Raw genomic sequence first — 19,225 nt, 5'->3', positions numbered from 1 at the left:
AAATCACATCATATAATAAAAAGTCGTCCAGAATCTGCCTATCTCTCATTCTTGTCAAAGTCACATCATCTAATTTTTATCATTACAATTGCCTTCTATTTGTGCAGCTTCTTTGCTTATTTGAAAGTATATTCCAAGCACGGTAAAATGAACATTTAAGTATGTATTTCAGTTCAAGTAATGCCACTCACAAAAACCTACTCCCCATCTTATTTGGATAAAAAAAAAGTCCCTGAATTCAGCTGTAAGGTGCACCATACCACATCCCTGCTATTCTCTGACATAGTATTTCTCTGCATATACCCATCTGGTCACACCAACCTCCTGTGTAGCCCACCGTGTCAGAGACTGTGCCCACTGTTCTCTGCACCAGGACACACCAGCACTTTTGCTTTTAGTAGGTCTATGTTTAAATGATACTTTATCAGACAGTTCTTCCTTGCCTACCATATTATCAGCACCCAAGCTAATGCTATCTCCTGTCCTTGTATTTGTTTCCTACTATCACTTATCACCAAATGACTGCATACCTATTTTTCATATTTTTCTGATTGTTGTTTATATCCCTCCCTAGAATATACACCCCATGAAGGCAGAGTCCAGGGATGTGAACAGAGCCTTGTATACAGAAGGTGTTCTACAAATACTTATTGAACCAATGATAGATTACTCATTTTATATTTTCCTTACATGTTTTATTCCAGAATTATCAAGTTGTGTGCATACAGGACTTTATTATGTTCTGTTTCGTATTTTTTGATTTTTTAAAAAAATGTCAACCAAGGTGTGCATATAAATGAACGGTCTTCTGAAGTGAAACTCAAATGATGTTAATATTTCATTGGGGGATTGAAAAGCATAAAAGTAATGGTAAAATTTAACATTTGATGAACAGTTAGAGCATCTCAGTTAACTCTCACAATATGGAGTATTGTGGTATTTGTTATTATTTCTATTTCACACATGAAAAAGCAGAAAATAAGGAAAATAAAATAATTTATTGCAGGTACTATAGTCATGAAATAGCAGAGCTTAATTCAAAGTTAGGTAGAGTTTGTGATCTTACTCTTCCTTCATACCCTTTTCCCAAGTGTGGCACCTAAATCTGTAAAGAATAAAATAATTCAATTGTAATTTATATAAGATTAAGTGCCTGAGATCAGCTTCTGCCTACTAGAAAAAATACCAGATAAAAGTTACAATACTCAGTTAAATACCTACTGGCTATGTGACTTTGGTCTTTTAACAATGCAGAGTTTCAGTTTTCTTAGCCTCAAACTGGATTGCAAAATTAAGAGAACTAGATGAGATAATGCTTGTGCAAATGCTCTACAAATTGTAAAGTGTTTGCAAAATAACTTAATTTGTTTAGTAATGTGTACTAATGGGTATACCCTGGATGTGAGCTCTCTGAATTTATGATCAAATGTTTTAACAATTCATTTAAAATTCTATGCAAAATAGAGTCTAGCCTTTACCTGGCATCTTACGAGAACACCAAGATGCTCATTAAAAAGCAGAAATCATCAAAATGCCTTAGGAACTGTATATACTGAAATCATGAATAATAAATGCCAACATTTTGACGTGTATTACCCTCTGCTTTCTTTTCAGGTGGATGGCTCATTCTCTTTGCCATCATACTGCGGGTGGCAGCAGCTTGCCCTGCATCTTGTGTGGTATGCACCAAAGATGTAACCCTCTGTCACCAGCTAACCTATATAGTAGGTAATAAAACTAATAACTCTAAGAAGCAGTGTTCAGTGTACCTGGCAAATTCATTGCCATGCTTTTCATTGTACTGACTGCTCTTTGTGCTCAGCCTGAAAGAGATAACCTTTTAAACAGCAGGCCTTTTTACAGTAATTAAAGAGACGGGTAATATTATTTTATTTTCTTGTTCCTGGTGGTCTCAACTAAAAGTATTTTAAGACCTTCAGAGATAAGTGAGACATTTTTACTGCAAAAGAATATCACCATTTCATGCAACTACATCATTAAAACAAAAAAGAAAAATAGATCACTGTAATTCTATTTTCGTCCATACTTTGTATAGATTTGAACCCTACCACCAGCTGAAAGAAATATAAATGAATCGGAAACCTGAACTGCAATTGTTCAGCATTAGTAAGATTAAGTGATGTACCAGTGAAACAGATTATTATCAAAGTGCATCTCATTTTGAAAGTCTGGTCTTTTTTTATTGGTGGTAAATGAGCTGTAGAAATGCTAACAAGATACACTGCCTGTATTCATTACATATTGCTTGCTTAAGTCAACAATTTAATAAGACACCTTATTAACAAATTTGAGGAGAATGTGATTTACATCCTGATATCCAAGAAGAGATAAACAAGCTATAAGCTTTGCCAATGGAAAATTTTCAGAAACAAGCCTGAGTTAAGAGAGTGGAAGACGATAATTTTTTTTTTCATTTCTAAAGTCCCAAGACTCTATACAAATGAGGAAGTAGAAATTATAATCAACCCTGACAGGAGAGAGGCTTCAAGGTAGTTTATGCATATACTATTCCCTTTCAGTACTGAAAATACTTACACACTCAACTCCACCCTTTAGAATGGATTTCCTGACTTGATGACATTTATTTTGTACATGATCAGATATAGTTGATGTCTGTAAGAAATAAATATTTCTCATCTACATAGCTGTACCTCTATGTATTCCTCATTCACAGGATGCCACGTATGTGAAGTTAGATCTCATAAACACAGAGAAGTGAACGGATGACTTGTGAGTGGAGTTTCTGTCTAGTTCTAGGGAAGAAGTAATTGACAGAAATAACAGCCTATTCATTCAGAGTTGACAAACCCCTAAAAGACTGGGGACACATACAAAACAACACTCCTCCATCTCCTATCAAAAAACAATGATGAGTGGAACAAAATGCCAAACTGACCAGAATTAACAGAATTCAAAGAATCAATAACAAATGCTGAAAAACAAAACAAAACACTCCCAATTTCAGCTTGCTTGTGCTTCAGGGATGGACACAATTCTTCCAAAAGAAGGCACTCTGAGAATCCTTTGTCTTTTACTTTTTTTTTTTTTTATCTCTTTGTTTCAGCTATGCAGTCTGAGTTTCCTAAGGGAATTGTGATTTGCTTCCCCCATGGCTGACTGTTCTAATATCACCTGTAGACCTCCCAGGGACAATGGACTCCTCCATTCCTATGACATTGTCGTTTGCAGTCAAAACAATTTTAGCATGATAAAGATGTGTTATAATAACTCCTGATTATAATACATCTTTATTGAGTTAAAATGCTTTGATTTCTAATGACAGAGCAGTGATAGCTCTGAGGTGATTATGGTGAAGGGATTTAACAGTTGGAAGCCCTGAGTACCACCTGTCATCACATGATGGACTTCATTGGAGGGAACAGATATAAGACAGGAGGCCAAGATGGCTCAGACTATAATGAGAACCCCACTGACACATCCTCAGGTTGTCTGGAGAGAATATAGATCCTTACCAAGTTGCCAACTTTTAGCCTGGAGCTAAAAAGCAAAAACCAATGCTCCTGCTCACTACCCCCACCCACACCTTTATGTCTGAGAGAGAAGATGATTGACTTCACTGCATAAATATACATTGCTAGTGGAAAACTGTTTAGGAGCTCAGACTCAAGCTTGGCTCTTAGGTGAATCTAATCAGGACAGCAGAGCTGGCATGGGTCAGTATACAACCTGAGAAGCCACCTTCCAAATGCCATCAATGCAGATAATCCTAAACAATGAATTAACTTTGACATCGAAAGAACAGATGGGTTTATGTTTCTCAAACAAACATGTCACAGTAACAGAATATGTAAAAAAAAAATCCAACATTCTGATAAATAGCCAGTTTCCCCTTACATTTAGAAATCGGAGAATCATTTTTGTTTTGTTTATTGTTCTTACCCAGTTAATGAGTTTGCTCACAGGGTATCGATTCCCTTGGATCTCCTCTGTAGTCCCCATTCCCCTCCCACTTATGGGTATCCAGCGTCTAGTCTGTGCTTTTCTTTCCCACAGCAGCCCCTGTGACCACGAGGGTTCTCATCATCACTGATGGATACCTCTCCTCTGTGGAGAAGGCAAACCTGTCTCTCCCGTTCAATCTTGCCCTGCTCTCCCTGAGCAGGAACAGCATCAAGGATGTTCAGGAAGATGCTCTATATGGCCTCACGAAGCTGCGGACATTGTTGCTGGAGCATAACCACATATCCAGTTCCTCCCTCGCAGATCACACCTTTAGCAAGCTCCATAGCCTGCAGGTGCTGGTGCTGAGCAACAATGCTCTCCACACCCTGCGAGGGGCCTGGTTCCGTCGCACTAGGGGCCTGACCCGACTTCAGCTGGATGGCAATCAGATCACTAATCTCACAGGTAGTTCTTTTGGAGGTACAAATCTCCACAGTCTCAGGCATCTGGATTTATCTAACAATTTTATTTCCTACATTGAGAAAGATGCCTTCCGGTCCCTGCCTCAACTACAGGAAGTGAACCTTTCCCGAAATAGATTGGCTCACATGCCGGATGTTTTTACTCCACTGAAGCAGTTAATCCTCCTGAGCTTAGATAAGAACCAGTGGAGCTGTACCTGTGATCTCCACCCCTTGGCCCGCTTTCTAAGAAACTACATTAAGTCCTCTGCTCACACACTCAGGAATGCCAAGGAACTAAACTGCCAGCCATCCCCTGCAGCTGTGGCCACTGCAAAGAGTGTGCTGAGGCTGTCTGAGACCAACTGTGATTCCAAGACTCCCAACCTCACTCTGGTTCTAAAGGACAGACGTCCCCTCCATCCAGGACAGGATGTGGCCCTGCTGACTCTCCTTGGCTTTGCAGGTATGTTAGGGAAAAGTGTGCCCTTATCTTCTTTCTTCTCATCCATATTCTTGAAGTACACTAAACAATGCCTTTCTCAGGAAACTGGGTAATCTGCTAGGATTGTGGAAAGGAGAGGTTGCCAGTGAACATGGGAGAATGCTGGCTAAGTTGGCATAGGTTGCAAGAATTCCTGTTTCAGAGAAGGGGTCTAACGTACAGGAAAGTGCCTTGGAATTCAAGAGCTCCAGGCCCAGTTTAACTAGCTTTATAATCCTGAGAAAGTTAACTTGTTATTTACTCTTCAGTTTTCTGAATAGCAGGAATAATAGCTATATTCCATCAACCCTCCATTTACCAAAAAGTACAAGTACATGCCACTAGGAGACAGGGATTAGAAAATGGATAAGACAGATCTTCGCTCAAGGCAGTCACACGTGTGTGTCTTTCCATGGTGTAATAATGGATCTTTCCAGATTCACAAGAAGATGCTATTAGGACAATCACATACATCGTAACTTACAGTGGTTTTTCAGCACAGTGGTTTAGTGCATGAGTTCTGCAGTTGAATTACCCAGCTTTGAATCAAGAGCTAGGTCTCTGCTCTTATAAGCTATATGACTTGGGGAAGTTATTTAACTCTGAGTGACTTGGTTTTTCTCATGTTTAACGCTCTTCTAGGACTTCTGTTTATCCAACTCTTTCATTCACTTGGCTTATACCTTCCCAATTCAACTGAGGAGAAGATAATAGCCAACTCTTGATTTTTTTTAATAATTAAAATTTTGTTTAACTATGCATTGACTATGCATTACTGGATGAATGATATAAAGTGATGCCATTAGTCAAATACCAAATATGAATGAGATTCCTTTAATTATTTAGCTCAATATGTGAGTAGCCATGATAATGATAATGATGATGATGGTGATGTGTGTGTGTTCAAGTGTGTGTGTGTGTGTGTGTGTGTGTGTGTGTGTGTGTGTGTGTGTGTGTGTAAAGCTCCAAACTGAAAGACCAGATGCTAAAAATGGCATCTGGGACTGACACAATGTATTTTGAATGTGTGTTGTAAATAATTATTTGATAACAGACTTCCAGTGAATTAATTGAACATCAAATTTTAAACTTCTGACATTACACTTTTCATCAAAATAGACAGAGACCAGTATCAAGTCTTGACGATGAAACTACCACCAGCAGTAATTAAACTTACCTATAATGGAATCCACGTCTTCTCTGAAAGATAAATTGTTTTAAAAACCATGTAACTATGTCAGTATGTGCTAGGAAATAATTTACCATAGATGACAAAAGTGATAGGGCATAAGACAGTTTTTCTTCTTGTGATTTTAAGTATACAAGATCTAGGAGATAATTAATACATATTCCAGTAAAAATACACAGAGAAACCCTAAATTATAGGGCTCCAATAGGCTTGGGAAATGCTAGGTTAAACAATGTGAAATGGCTTATTTACTGTAGCAGTTCCCACAGCCTTTCATTTTCTAATGAACATTACAAATCTTTAAAAGGAAGAAAAAAGGGGGAGCATTTCTCAAGCTGATTTGATCATCAATTCTTTTTTTCATACAGGATTTAATTGAATTAGTGTTCCAGATAATACTATTTTGGAATATTACAATAGTGTAATTTCTAGAATCTTTTCCATTTATTTTCAGAACTATATATTTGGATATATATTTTATTAGGTTAACAGCTTTTTATCAGTATAGAGAAGGATACAAGTTCTAGAAGATTCCAAATACTTTGTCAAAGTGACAGGAAGTATAATAAACATGGATACATTCTGATAAATTATAAATACGATGATTATGGACATGTTGGTTTTAGTGTGTAAAATTATTATACTAATGTATTTTTCATTAATTATTAAATATACTATTATTTGTAAGGGATTCTTCTTTAAACAGAGTTCTTTCTAAAATATCAATTTGCTCCATTAAGATTCTCCTCCTTCTGAGGTGAAAGTGTGCTGTGTTATGAGTACCTTTAGATTGCAGGAAAAAGACTCAGAACTATAATTTTGTCTATGATTCCACTTTATTCTCTAGCTGTAACTAAGCTGTCACAATTCCAAGGAATATAAATAATCATATTCAGTGGATATAAAACCAATCAGTAGATATTTAGCTCCAAAACTAATATCTTGACATTTCTTATTCTGTGACCTAGTGGATAAAAAGTTTTCTTGAAGCGGTCATGTATTTGCAATGCTTCCATGAGAAGTTATCACTAATTGTGCCACTTCTTTTTTTTTTTTCCAACTCAGAATAATTGTTAGAACATTTTAAAAATAGAAACAATGGCACAGGCCTGTAATCCCAGCAGCTGGGGAGGCTGAGGCAGGAGCATCTGAAGTTTAAGTCCAGCTTCGAAACTTAGCAAGGCCCTGAGCAACTTAGTGAGACCCTATCTCAAAATAAAAAATAAAAAGGGCTGCAGATGTGTCTTAGTAGTTAAGTGATCCTGGGCTCAATCCCTAGGACCAAAATAATAATAATAATAGAAACAACATCCATGACAATGAAAACTCAAACGAATTAGCACATTCAACCTGCCTACAGGCTTCATGTGCTGCCTTTGCTCTCTGAACCAAGGAAAGTGACCATACCTGAGTGCAGTGGGGTAGAGATACATCTCTGGTGTCAACAGTAGGAGCATGAGTGGGTCCTTACGCTTAAGCACAATTAGAGAAGAAAGTTTATCCTATAATCAGGCTGTGTTCACTCCTATGTCACTGGCTGATACCTGTCTTTAAGAAAACTTAGATCTGTCTTTTCTGTATTATTTGCTTTAATATTTACATCAGACATTCAAAATAATCTCTTAATGATTTACTTGGGAGATATTTTTTTGGTTATAGTTTTCTTGTAAGACCCTAAACAGCAATGTAAAACCTAAGTAACAGCAGAAGGGTTAAGGTTTGGATCCTAAATGTCCCCTAAAGACTCATATGTTAAAGGCTTGGTCATCAGCCTATAGGACTATGGGAAGTACAGAACCTTTAGGAGGTGGGGCCTTGTTGAAGGGATTTTAGGGCATTGAGTACATGTCCCATCTTGTTCTTTGCTTTCCTGCTGCAATGATGAGCAGCTTCACTCCCCCACATGCTCCTTGGCATCATGGTAGCCTTGATATAATTCTGAAACAATAGTCAGTTGACAAAGGACAAAAACCTCTGAAACTGTGAGCCAAAATAAACCTCTTCTCCTTATAATTTGATTTTTTCAGGCATTTTGTCATAACAACAGTAAACTAACACAAGAGTAATCATAATCACCACAATTAAAATTTTACTATAGCAAAGTGCTGTGTTAACATATTGCATAAATTATCTCATTTAACCCTGAGTAGGCCTGATTATCCCCATTTGAGAGAGGAGGAAAACTAAGGCTCTCAGATTCAAGAAAATACTCGAGAAAAGTGTCATAATAGCACTTTGAATTCTGAGTTTTCTTAGTTCATGTAAGAAATAAAATAAGGAGTATTTTACATTTTAATTTTTTTCATATATTTTTAACACATTAAAACCCAAATCTTTATTCGAAATAACCCATACTCTAGGATGTGGCAAGAAAATGGTTATGATCTAATTTTAGTTATCACTTTAAGAAGATATGATACCTTTAATAAAGATTAAATTATTTTAATATGTTATAGTACTTTCTGAGAGCACATTGTAAAATACATGAAAATAGGTTTATAATATTTCTGAATCTGGTATAGTACACAATAATTGGAGGCTTTCACCAGAAACTGTCATTGTCTCTCCTTAATCTTCATCCTTAACAGAACAAAAAGGAAATGAAACAATCATGCCTAACACCCTCCCTTTCTTTTCAAGTTCAAAATATCACATTAATATTGTCACCAACAGAGAGAACCAAGCATGGTACTGCCAATCAGTAAGCCTAGAATATTGTGATCATCTTATTCACTGTCCTTATTTCCTGAGGAGGAAACATACTTGTCAAAAATCATACAGCTACTACAGGCAGACTGGGCTTCAAACATAGATTTCCTTATTCAGTCCTACAAACATGATGTTTTGCTCATCACCATTTTGGGGATTTATGATTTGATCACTCAGTGCTTTCATTATCAGAATTTATAAACAGAATTCCTTCTATTTGTTTAAGAATATTTCATCAATACTTCTGGAGTACTTTCTTTGTGACAGAGTTGTGGGCACTGAGGGTAGAATGTTGATCAAGCCTGAAAAGGTCTGTTTCCTCATAGTGCTTAATCCCAGCTTGGGAGAATAGACAATGAGCAGACAAATAAAGGAATGGAAACATTGTACTCATCAATTCTAAGAAACAAAGGAAATCAGTGTGGTAGACAGGTTAACTCTGGCTTGAACTTCTAGATGGTTGAGAATGCCATTTGGCAAGATGGGGGAAACTCAGGTAGAAAAGAGGGTAGTCCATGTTTCAGTTAGCTTGTGCATTGCTGTGATCAGAAGACCTGACAAGAACAATTTTAGAGGAGGAAAAGCGTGTTTGGTGCTCATGATTTTGCTCTGAGCCCAAAGTGAGGTAAAATATTATGGCAGAAGAATGAAAAGAATTTGAAAAGCAGCTCAGGTCATGGCAACCAGAAAGCAAAGAAAGCTCTACTTACTAGGGACAAAATATAAACCTCAAAGGTGCAAACCAGGTGATGTACCTCCTCCATGCACACCCTATCTACCAGTTAATCCATTCAAGTGAGTTAATGCACTGATTAGGTTCAGGTTCTCATAACCTAATCATTTCACCTCTAAACATTCTTGTGTTATCTCACACAGGAGATTTTGGGTGATGCCCCCAAAATTGTAACAGCCTGCACCTGCTCCTTACAATATTCCTCAGAGGACAAGCTATGCCTGCAAAGCCCACAGGAAATAAATTGGTTTCCTATAGGCAGAAAAATAATATTAATGCAGAAATTATTTTATCTTGAATGAATTTTAGTCTGTGAAAAATTCTTTTTTTCCTCCCTAAAAGATTCCAGATGGTGTTGTTATAATTTTTAATATATATAAAGAAAAATCCAAATTGGAAAGCAGAACAATGTCAATTAAAATAGCCTCTATTTGGCTTGATATTTCTCCAAATGGTGATGGACTTCCCACTCACTCTGATGCCCTTTAAGCCATTAACCTTTATATTTGTGGGTTTCACATTTGGTGATTTATATGTCTCTTCCTATGATGTTATCTTTTAATGGTCTCTCTATTTGTCACAGGAGCTGTTGGTCTCACTTGCCTAGGTTTAGTTGTATTTAACTGGAAACTCCAACAAGGCAAAGCAAATGAACACACATCAGAAAACCTTTGTTGCAGAACCATCGATGAATCCCTGTGTGCTCATGAGGCAAGAAATTACCACGCTAAGGGATACTGTAACTGCCACTTAACTCAGGAAAACGAGATAAAGGTCATGTCCATTGTGGGGTCCAGAAAGGAAATGCCACTTTTACAGGAAAACAGCCATCAAGCAACATTGGCCTCTGAGTCCACAGCCCTTGACGGATCATTTAGAAACTTGGAAGGGAAGGACCATGGGGCAGACAGCACTTTCTTTTGCCTGGATAGCAGATTGCTACAGACAGGATGTTCAGATCCTCCTGGGAATAGGGCAGCTTTTAATGATGCAGGCTTAGTTACAAGATATTGTCCAAAGAGAGTTGAAAAGCAAAGGAATCCTAAGCCTGGAGAAGTCCAATCTCAAATCCTGCCACAGCATGTAACAACAACACTAGGTGAGTTTGTCTTGTTTTTAAGAAAATCCTACTCTGTTTAATTTCCTCTGAAGGAGAGAACCTCTTTTAATTTCCTCAATAGGAGAATACTATAAAAATCACGGTGGTACCAGTTTATTCCTCTTCTAAAGATCTAAAGCTACTGGACCTTCGTGTGTTTGTGTGTGTGTGTTTGGGGTGACATGTAGAGGGGCACCCCATCTTTAGGAGCTGAGTGTGCATCTCCCTGTCTACTGGAAGTGAATTTTGAGACCCAGCACTTAACAATGTTTACAAAAATATACAAAAAGGGAAAATAAGAAATAGAAAAGGAAGAACTCTTTTAAATAGCAATAGTGCTATTAAGATTTATGGGAGAGTGAGTATTAGCTTTCATTCCAACATCCTTTGAGCTCTAATGTCAATTCTGCAGTAAGCAACCTTCCCAGAGCATGACATGTTAGAAGAATGGGCCTTCTAATGCTAGTGATTCATTTCAGGAATGATGTCAAGAAACATACTTTGCTTGCTGAGCTGTCAAGGATGATAACTTCTCAGTTCAGAGAAAGTCAGGACTTAATTCATTGTCCCATGTTGGGAGCCAAGTGAATCTGGCCATGACATCTACCCACTGTACATGGGCGATGTCAATATTTAGGTGGTGGCAATGAATTAAATGTCTTCCTTTTTCTTCCTGAATAGTAAGGCGATGTTTCTGGGCTCTACAGTGAAAATTTTGACAGCTGCTCTGTAAAGAGGTTCCTGTCACTTACTTGAATTGGTTTACAACAGAGTATTTTTTTTTCTTAGAATATGAATGACAGAGGTGCTGTATCAACAAATTCTTACCATGGGAATCTAGCCTAAGGATGGATTTGGGAACAACTGGATAAGGATGAAACTGTATATTATTTCATGTGGGGCATAAGACAGGATGCAAGTTTATCTGACTGCCTTCCTCATGTTCTAATTCTTGCCACCTCTGGGGGCTGATGATTTGACTCAAGAGAGAGATGGCCAAGGAAGGAAACATCTGCCACAGAACCAGAGAAGACTGGTTTTATTTTATAAAGAAATAAACACTTAGTCTTTCATTAGAATCATACCTTAGGCAGATGTTCCATTTTAGTTTTTAGCTTTAAAACGCCTTCAACTTCTCTGTGGAAAACTTCTATACCAGAAAATGTGGGTTCATAACTATTTAGAAACCAGGTCCGTATTTTACACAAAGAACATTGGTTTGCCAGGTTATTACGACTACTGAAATTCTGCTTCATGCCCGGTGTTGCACTGGAGCAAGGAAGGCCAGGTAGCTGAGGAGAAAATAGCCAAGGTTATATTTGCTGCACAATAAAAGGCAGTGAGGAGACAGTGACACTATTTATGCCTAGTAACTTGGAAGTGCAGAATTATAGATTTTTCAGGGGTAGCGGGGAATTTAGAGATGATCTAGTCTAAATGTTCTTATTATTTATTTTTGATTTTCAGAACTCTCTGAGAATCTGAAAAGGACACAGATGCATATCTCAGTATAATTCATATATGTGCATAACAATCCCACTTGTTCCAACCTTCTAAAACCTAGAGAGTAAGTAGTTTTTCTAGGGTCACCCTTCAAGTTGATGGTGGATCTTAGATTACAATTAGATGCTCATTTAGACTTAGTCCGTATATTAGTTAGCTTTCATGTCTGTGACCAGAATACCTGAGAAGAACAACTTAGAGAAGGAAAAGTTTATTTTGGCCTCACAGTTTCCAAAGTCTCAGCCTGTAATTGACCAACTCTATTGCTCCAAGGTGAGGCAGAGCATCATGGCCGAAGGGCTCAGCAGAGGAAAGCTGCTCAGCTCACTGTAACCAAGAAGCAGAAAGAAGGGAAGGATCCCCAGGGAAGATGAACTTTTCCAGAACACACTTCCAATGACCCACCTATTTGAGCCATGTCCCACCTGCCTACAGTTTTCACTCAGTACAGTAATACTTTCAAATTATTAAAACATCAACTGTATCAATCTACTGATTAGGTCATGACTCTCGTAATCTAATCATTGTGCCTCTGAATATTTCTGCATTAACACAAGAGATTTTAGAGAATATCTCATATCCAAATCATAATAATGCATATCTTTGTTTTTGTCACTGAATAAAAATACTTTCTTCTTCCTTTAAATAGAACCTTTTACAAAACAGGAGAAAGCACATTGATAAGGTATGATTTGAAACTCAATATTCATTATGGTTAAGAGGAGAGAATTTAGTGTCAGACAGATCTGGGTTCAAGCCCTTGCCATATCACTTAGCTAATGTATGACTAGGGGAAAAACATCAAACTCTCCAAACTTGTTTCTTTGTCTATAAATGTGAAGAAGTAATAGGAAACTTTCAATTATTCATGATTCTTATGAATATCAAATGAGATATACAATATATATCAAATGAACATATACTAGCACACTGCCTAGCTCTTAGTATATGCTCAATTAACTATATTAATATGCTATTAACATTATTTAATGAGTCACTAATATTGGGCTGGGGATAAAGCTCAGTTGGTAGAGTGCTTGCCTCACAAGCACAAGGCCCTGGGTTCAAATTCCCAGCAACACACACACACACAAAAAGACTAATATTATATTTACCTAGTCCATTAAAAGTCCCAGGCAGAGATTGAGGTAACATGAACCAGGTCATATTCCAAAATTCCTATTCATTTAATAAATATTTAATGAATATTGAGTTAAATTATTGAACCAACAAGCAATTCTCCTTTGTTGTCTAGGTTATTTTCTTTTTGATCTTTGAACATTACTCAAAGTTGTAACCATGTTCTTCCCAATATTTGAGTTCCAAATGAGAAATGAATACACAAAAAATTACTATGCCATTTGAAAAGAATTCATATATTACTCATATTTAAAGCAAACCTAAACAAGTAAAGATGAATATTTATATTTCTAATTCTACAACTTCTAAGCCAGCCTCATAGCTGACTGAAATGTGACCATAAACAGTGCCATTATAAACATGCCAAACCGCCAAATGTCCTTTGTGGATTTGGCTAAAAATTAGGAAATACTCAAGAACTGCTGTAATCAGAGGAGTCATTTTTGCACTTTCCATAGGGTTCCTAAACATCTGTTTGGTTAGGGATTTAAAACTCTACCCAGTGCTAAATTCCTGCATTTATTGTTCAGCAGATATCAGTGGTGACACATTTAGAAGAAGATATGCAACATCCGCTTTAGCCTTGGCAAGAGAAAGTCTTGAAAAGCATTTAACAAATGAATCATGGCAGCCTCCAATAGAAAAAGAAGACAATGTCTTACAACCTCACAGGTGGAGACATTTTATTACAAGCTCATCACCCAAGCCCTGTGAGCCTGAGGAGCACTACATACAAAAGATCTTATGCAAACATAGATCAAAATATGAGGATCCGTGTGGACTGTTAAAATGGAGTAAGCCCAGGTATTTTCAGACAAATAACTCCCTTATCTGTAAATATGTGCCCTATGATCAATTTCAAGATTATATGAAAGAAAAGAAGTCAAATCGTACAGAACATTCAAAGTCTGAGAAAGAGCAAATCCAAATTAACAGTGCAATAGAAAAATTCCTCATGAGTAAGAATAACATAGATTTATCAAGGTTATCAACAAAGTTCAAGAAAACATATTCTCCAAAGAGGGTTAGCTATTGTGATCCTGACATAGCAGGAAAAAAAAGGTTGGTGAAATCACCCAAAACATCAAAACATTGGAAACAGCAGGAAAATCAAAGCAATCAGCTGACCACCTTGGATCTTAAAAAAAGCAAAGGAAGACGATGGTTTACTGAGTCACAGATTATTAAAAAGAAGAGAATCAAACATTCTGATCTCAAAGGGAAAATTAAAGGACAAAATTTAAGGATTAAATTAAATTCACATCCTTTTAGAAAAGTCAGAGTCCATCCAGAAAAATCCTCACCAGAACGCCTCAGAAAGCATAAACAAGCAGTGATACCTCCTAAGAAATTCCCCAAAACTTCTGAGAAAAAAACTAAGATTAATCTTGTGTCTTCTGCAGATATCCTTCAACAGGCAGAGAGTAACAACCATGTTAAACTCACTCGAGAAAGGCTGTCTCTTGAACATGCCCCAAAGCAGACTCCAAATTACAAAATAAATGTTAAAAATGCTTCTCTCCTAGGTGCTAGCAATTTGTCTACAGGCAACCAGAGCTCTGTAACAGGCAACTGTTACCCCACTGGTCAGGTTCCTAATGGAAACTCATCAACTGTGCCTTATCCTATACCCCAGGATGTCCAGCTCAGACTCTCACTTTCTCAGTCCTCAATGGAGCAAATGGAAGAAGGTACATCTCAGTTCCAACGGGAAGTTCCTAGTTATTCATCAGCTACTTCAGAAAATGTGGGAAATAACATTTTACCATTTCACCATTCCAGGAAAGTAACTGATCAAGGGGCAACAGAGTCCAGAGAGCTCATGTGGCAGAATGAATCAAAGTTCAGTGAGCTAAACCAGTTACCTTTGTCCATGAGGAACCAAGCACAATTTCTAAGTATATACAAGACTGACACTTACAACAAGGAATGTACTTCAGAGCAAAATCATGCTTTACAATATAAGGAGCAAAACTCAAGTCACCGACAACTTGAAAATGAAGAAAAAACACTAATGACAAGACCCAAAATATCACATCAAATTGTGGAAAGTTGTATTATGGATAAGGAAGGCAATGAGGTAGGAAAAAATCATCTTAACACAGAAACTTATCATTCCTCTCTTATTCCCTGGACACAGTCCAAAAACAACCTACCATTTATGATGACAAATTCTATTCCACACCAAAATAGAACAGAGCTTCCCAAGGATATCAGTACTTCTTCTCTTAGTAGTCAAGCCATTTGGCATCTAACCAATAGTAGCGAAAAAAGAACTGACAGCACACATGTATCTCCCAGAGATGACTGCGCTGAAGCTCTGGAGATAAAAATAGTAGAAAAAGAAGGGGAGAATATACTTGATGAAAACCAGACAAATTCTAGTATGTTAATCGGGACCACACAAATGACCTCAGAGGACATCAAAATCAGAAGGCAGCAAACTTGGGAAAATGGGAAAAGTGAGAAACACATATGCTATGATTCAAGTTCTGTTGAGGAGACAATTACAGTGGAAGATCTGAGTATCATAAGTTCCCAGGAAACCCAAAATAGAATACCTCACAGTGAAGCAGATCTTCAAATTAACAGTCATATGCACAATTTAAGAGAAATTCAAAATATGCAGCCAGATAAAGACAGCAGTGCACACAGAGAAGGTGAAATGGCAGCGGAGAGACATGCAGTGCTTCCTCTCTCACCAGAGTTAAAAGACATTCGTTTTGAGGGAGAAAATGAGGTGCCTCTAATTCCTAGCAGAATAAATGAAGCTGAAAACTCCTTTCCAAAACCTGTACTGCATCCACCATCTGCTGAATATGCTAATACATCACCTTTAGAAGCAGAGCAAAGTGAACAAAATAACTCAAATAATAATCACTTTCTAGCTTAGCTCTCTTCAAAAGGACACACAAACACCCTCTAGCCTTTGTACGCACTTAAAATGCATTATTTTGGAGAACAAAACCTCAGTAATTCTTAGTTAGCAATAGAAGTTCACTGGTGAAAATAATTTTAAAAAATCAAAGATGGAGCCACAGAATATATTTGATACAATTAACTGAGCATGCTTTTTGAAAGAATGAGAAAATGGAAAAGAAAAGTTTTACCCAGTCCCGGAAAAACGACCAAACACTGAAAGAAATAAAAAACCTCAAACTAAAAATTAAATATAAAAAGTATTTTAGTAGAGTTACTTTTAGTGTTTATTTTATGGAAATTATTATAAACATCTCAATTAGTGGCACTACAATATTACTTTCTACAGAGATGACTATACTCATATTTGAGCCTGATTTATTTTCTTAATTATGATAGGAAAATAAAATTTCAGCTTTTTTTGTTAACTGTAGTCTAGCTGATATGCATAACAGCATATTTCATGGCTTTGTAACTATTCTGTTGATAATTATCCTAGATCTTAAGTAGAAGTCTTTAAAAAATATTATTCTCTAAGAGAAAAAAATTAAGGATTTCCAGGGATAATAGAATGTTTCTGTAAAATCTGCAAATTCCTATAAATCCACTAGGTGGAGATCTCAGCTTCAATCATTTCAGAACAAACTGGGCTTCAAGTTCAACACAATGGATCTTGAACAAAAGGAATTTTAATGAGCTTTATTGCCAATTGTTATTAATTTAAGATTTTAAAAACTAAATAATCCATTGGCATGTAGCTTTCAAGGTTTGATCTTCTAAGCTTAGCATGCCTCTGTTCTTTGGTGTGAGTACTCCTCCTTATGCACAGGAATTAAATGTGCTTATAAATATTAAATTTAAAGTAATAACAGAATAAATATATTTCATTTAAAGACACATTTATTTGAAAAATATAAGCATACACAATTTTATTTATGCCCCCAGTAAAATATTTAAAGCATACTTTCATGGCACAGAAGGTTTCACATTTCCCAGGGGAGAAAAAGGTTTAAAAAGAAGCAAACTTCTCCCCTCTCTGTTTCTGCACAGGTCTCTGTATCTTTATATCTACATGTGGTATTATAAAACTTAAAGGATTACTAAACAATATAAATGTTGCTTACATGCTCTACCTGTCTTCTTTACCCCTTTCTATTCAGAATTGTCAACAAAAGTCTTCATTTTTCATTTTGAATTTTTAGCCTTCTTCCTCTTTTCTCGCCAAGATTTAGAACTTTCTTGCTTTCAACTTCAAATCCTGCCCCTGTCGTTTTATTTGGCCTCTTTGCCTGAGCTTAACTCTGTGCCATCTGTCTGCCTTCCCTGCTTCCATTTCATTCTCTTAAGCACCTTTAAGGTGAGAGGAGCATCTGTGCCACCTACCTGCATGATAAGCTTATTCGAAACCACAGCTCCCTCAGTTCTGTAGATCAGGTTACTTTTTTCTCTGTTACTATCTTTTCTTTTCCTTTTTCTGTTTTTTAAAAGCACTGTCCCTTTATTGTAGCGTCCTTAGCTTCATTCTCTCTCCTCACTGCCAACAGTATCTCTGATATGTAAGGCCCAACGCCTACTCTTGGTTACTAGCTGATTCTCAGAAGGCACCAATAATAGTTCTCCTGGACATTTTCCTCTTTTCCATTTCTGAAATCCAGTTTTTCACCTCCTTATGATGCTGCCTTTGAAATGGTTGTCAAGGTTACCCTTGGTCCTGAATTCATGGTTGTCACTGTGGTCCCTGTGTTCTAACCAGCAGGATCACTGTAACACAGGACATGTTGAGATGACCTGACTTCAGAATGGTTTCCTTCAGTTTCAACCCACTCATTCCCAACCTTTATTGGGCACCTATGACTGGGGGGCTCCATACCAAAAATTTTCATTCGGTAGATTTAGGATAGAGCTCCAGAATCTTCATTTTGACAACGTTCCTGAATAATCTGGAGTTATATATTTTCCTGCCCACATGCTGAGAAAAAAATGTTTAGCTATTCCAATGAACACCAGAAGATAATTCAATGCTTGTTTCTTTATAGAAACTATACATATTATTTTTTTGAGTAAGTGAATAAACCCTCCACACCCAACTCAAATAGATCTTAAAAAATTACTTTTATTATATATTTTCACTGCTTTAGAGACAAAGATAAAATTACTTATAACTTCATGTCCGAATTCCCATTCTGGTTTCCAAGATTTTCCAAATCTGATTCTATCAAGACTCTTTTCTACCTCACATTACTTTCCAACAACCTCCCATCTCCAAAGGGCTTATATTCTTCCTTTGTGTACCATGCTTGAGTCTTAAGAAGATACACATATGACAAAATACTGGTTTTCAAATTCAAGGAATAAGGGAAAGATAGATAGGAAAGAATGATTAGTGAAGTTGATAGCATAGGAAAGTAATGAACAGGAATGCATGATGTTAGCATCTTAGGTCCAAAGAACTTGTTTCAAAGGATATCTGTCACAGAAATTTAACCTCTCAGTGGCTACAATGTTCTAACAACTAGTAGGTCCCTTGTCTTTTTTTCTCTCAATGTATCTGTACATGTCCTCCTTGCTGGAGTTGGGTTATTCTCTCACCCTTCCTTCAGCAAGCTCCTATAAGTAAGTGGTTTATGGTCTCCCCTCAAGCATCACTTCTTATGGGAAAATTTCCCTAACCTATGCTATATCTTTGTTCTCCAACTTGCTGGTATTCTTTTAGTATGTATTCTTGTAAAATCTTTTTTCCTTTAATCTTGACTTGTAACTATAGAATCATTAATACGTGTCTTCAATTAATCTCTGTATGACTACTAGGTCTTAAAGTCATGAAGAGTCATACTTCACTAAATCCTCAGCCCCTTATCTCTAGACAGTATATAGTAGGGACACAAATTAACTGTTGAAGGAAAATAAAAATTAGCCCATTGTTGCCTATTTCCTCACCATTCAGTCTACTGACATGGTAAAGACATTGATGGGTAACATAGTGAACGTGTAGCAACTCAACTTCACAATGGGGGATGGATGGCAAGACCAAGCCAGGACTGAATTGACTGAGAGGCCCAGACAT

General features: G+C 36.9%; 2 protein-coding genes across 9 annotated transcripts in view; one reads left to right on the top strand and one right to left on the bottom strand.

The window, feature by feature from the left end:
* The window catches only part of TNNI3K (TNNI3 interacting kinase), a 285,366-nt gene that overhangs the window by 55,489 nt on the left and 210,652 nt on the right, over nt 1-19,225 (bottom strand). Inside the window, exon 23 of one of the 8 annotated variants that reach the window (XM_079128917.1) lies at nt 16,233-16,377. The exons of the other annotated variants lie outside the window; for them this stretch is intronic. Coding sequence (XP_078985043.1) covers nt 16,300-16,377 — 78 coding nt within the window. The 3' untranslated portion in view covers nt 16,233-16,299. Of the gene's footprint in view, nt 1-16,232; nt 16,378-19,225 lie in introns of those variants that run through there. 8 annotated transcript variants of the gene reach the window in all.
* LRRC53 (leucine rich repeat containing 53) lies at nt 1,593-16,149 on the top strand (the record flags this gene model as incomplete). The annotated part of the gene is made up of 4 exons (XM_079127148.1): nt 1,593-1,728; nt 4,036-4,851; nt 10,084-10,599; nt 13,776-16,149. Coding segments are annotated over 4 exons (3,828 nt in total), but the record flags the coding sequence as incomplete, so codon positions are not given.

The sequence above is a fragment of the Sciurus vulgaris genome (genome assembly GCF_902686455.1).
Source record: "Sciurus vulgaris genome assembly, chromosome: 1".
Lineage (NCBI taxonomy): Eukaryota > Metazoa > Chordata > Mammalia > Rodentia > Sciuridae > Sciurus > Sciurus vulgaris.
The sequence above is the reverse complement of the archived record's forward strand: the minus strand, read 5'-3'. Positions and strand labels throughout refer to the sequence as shown.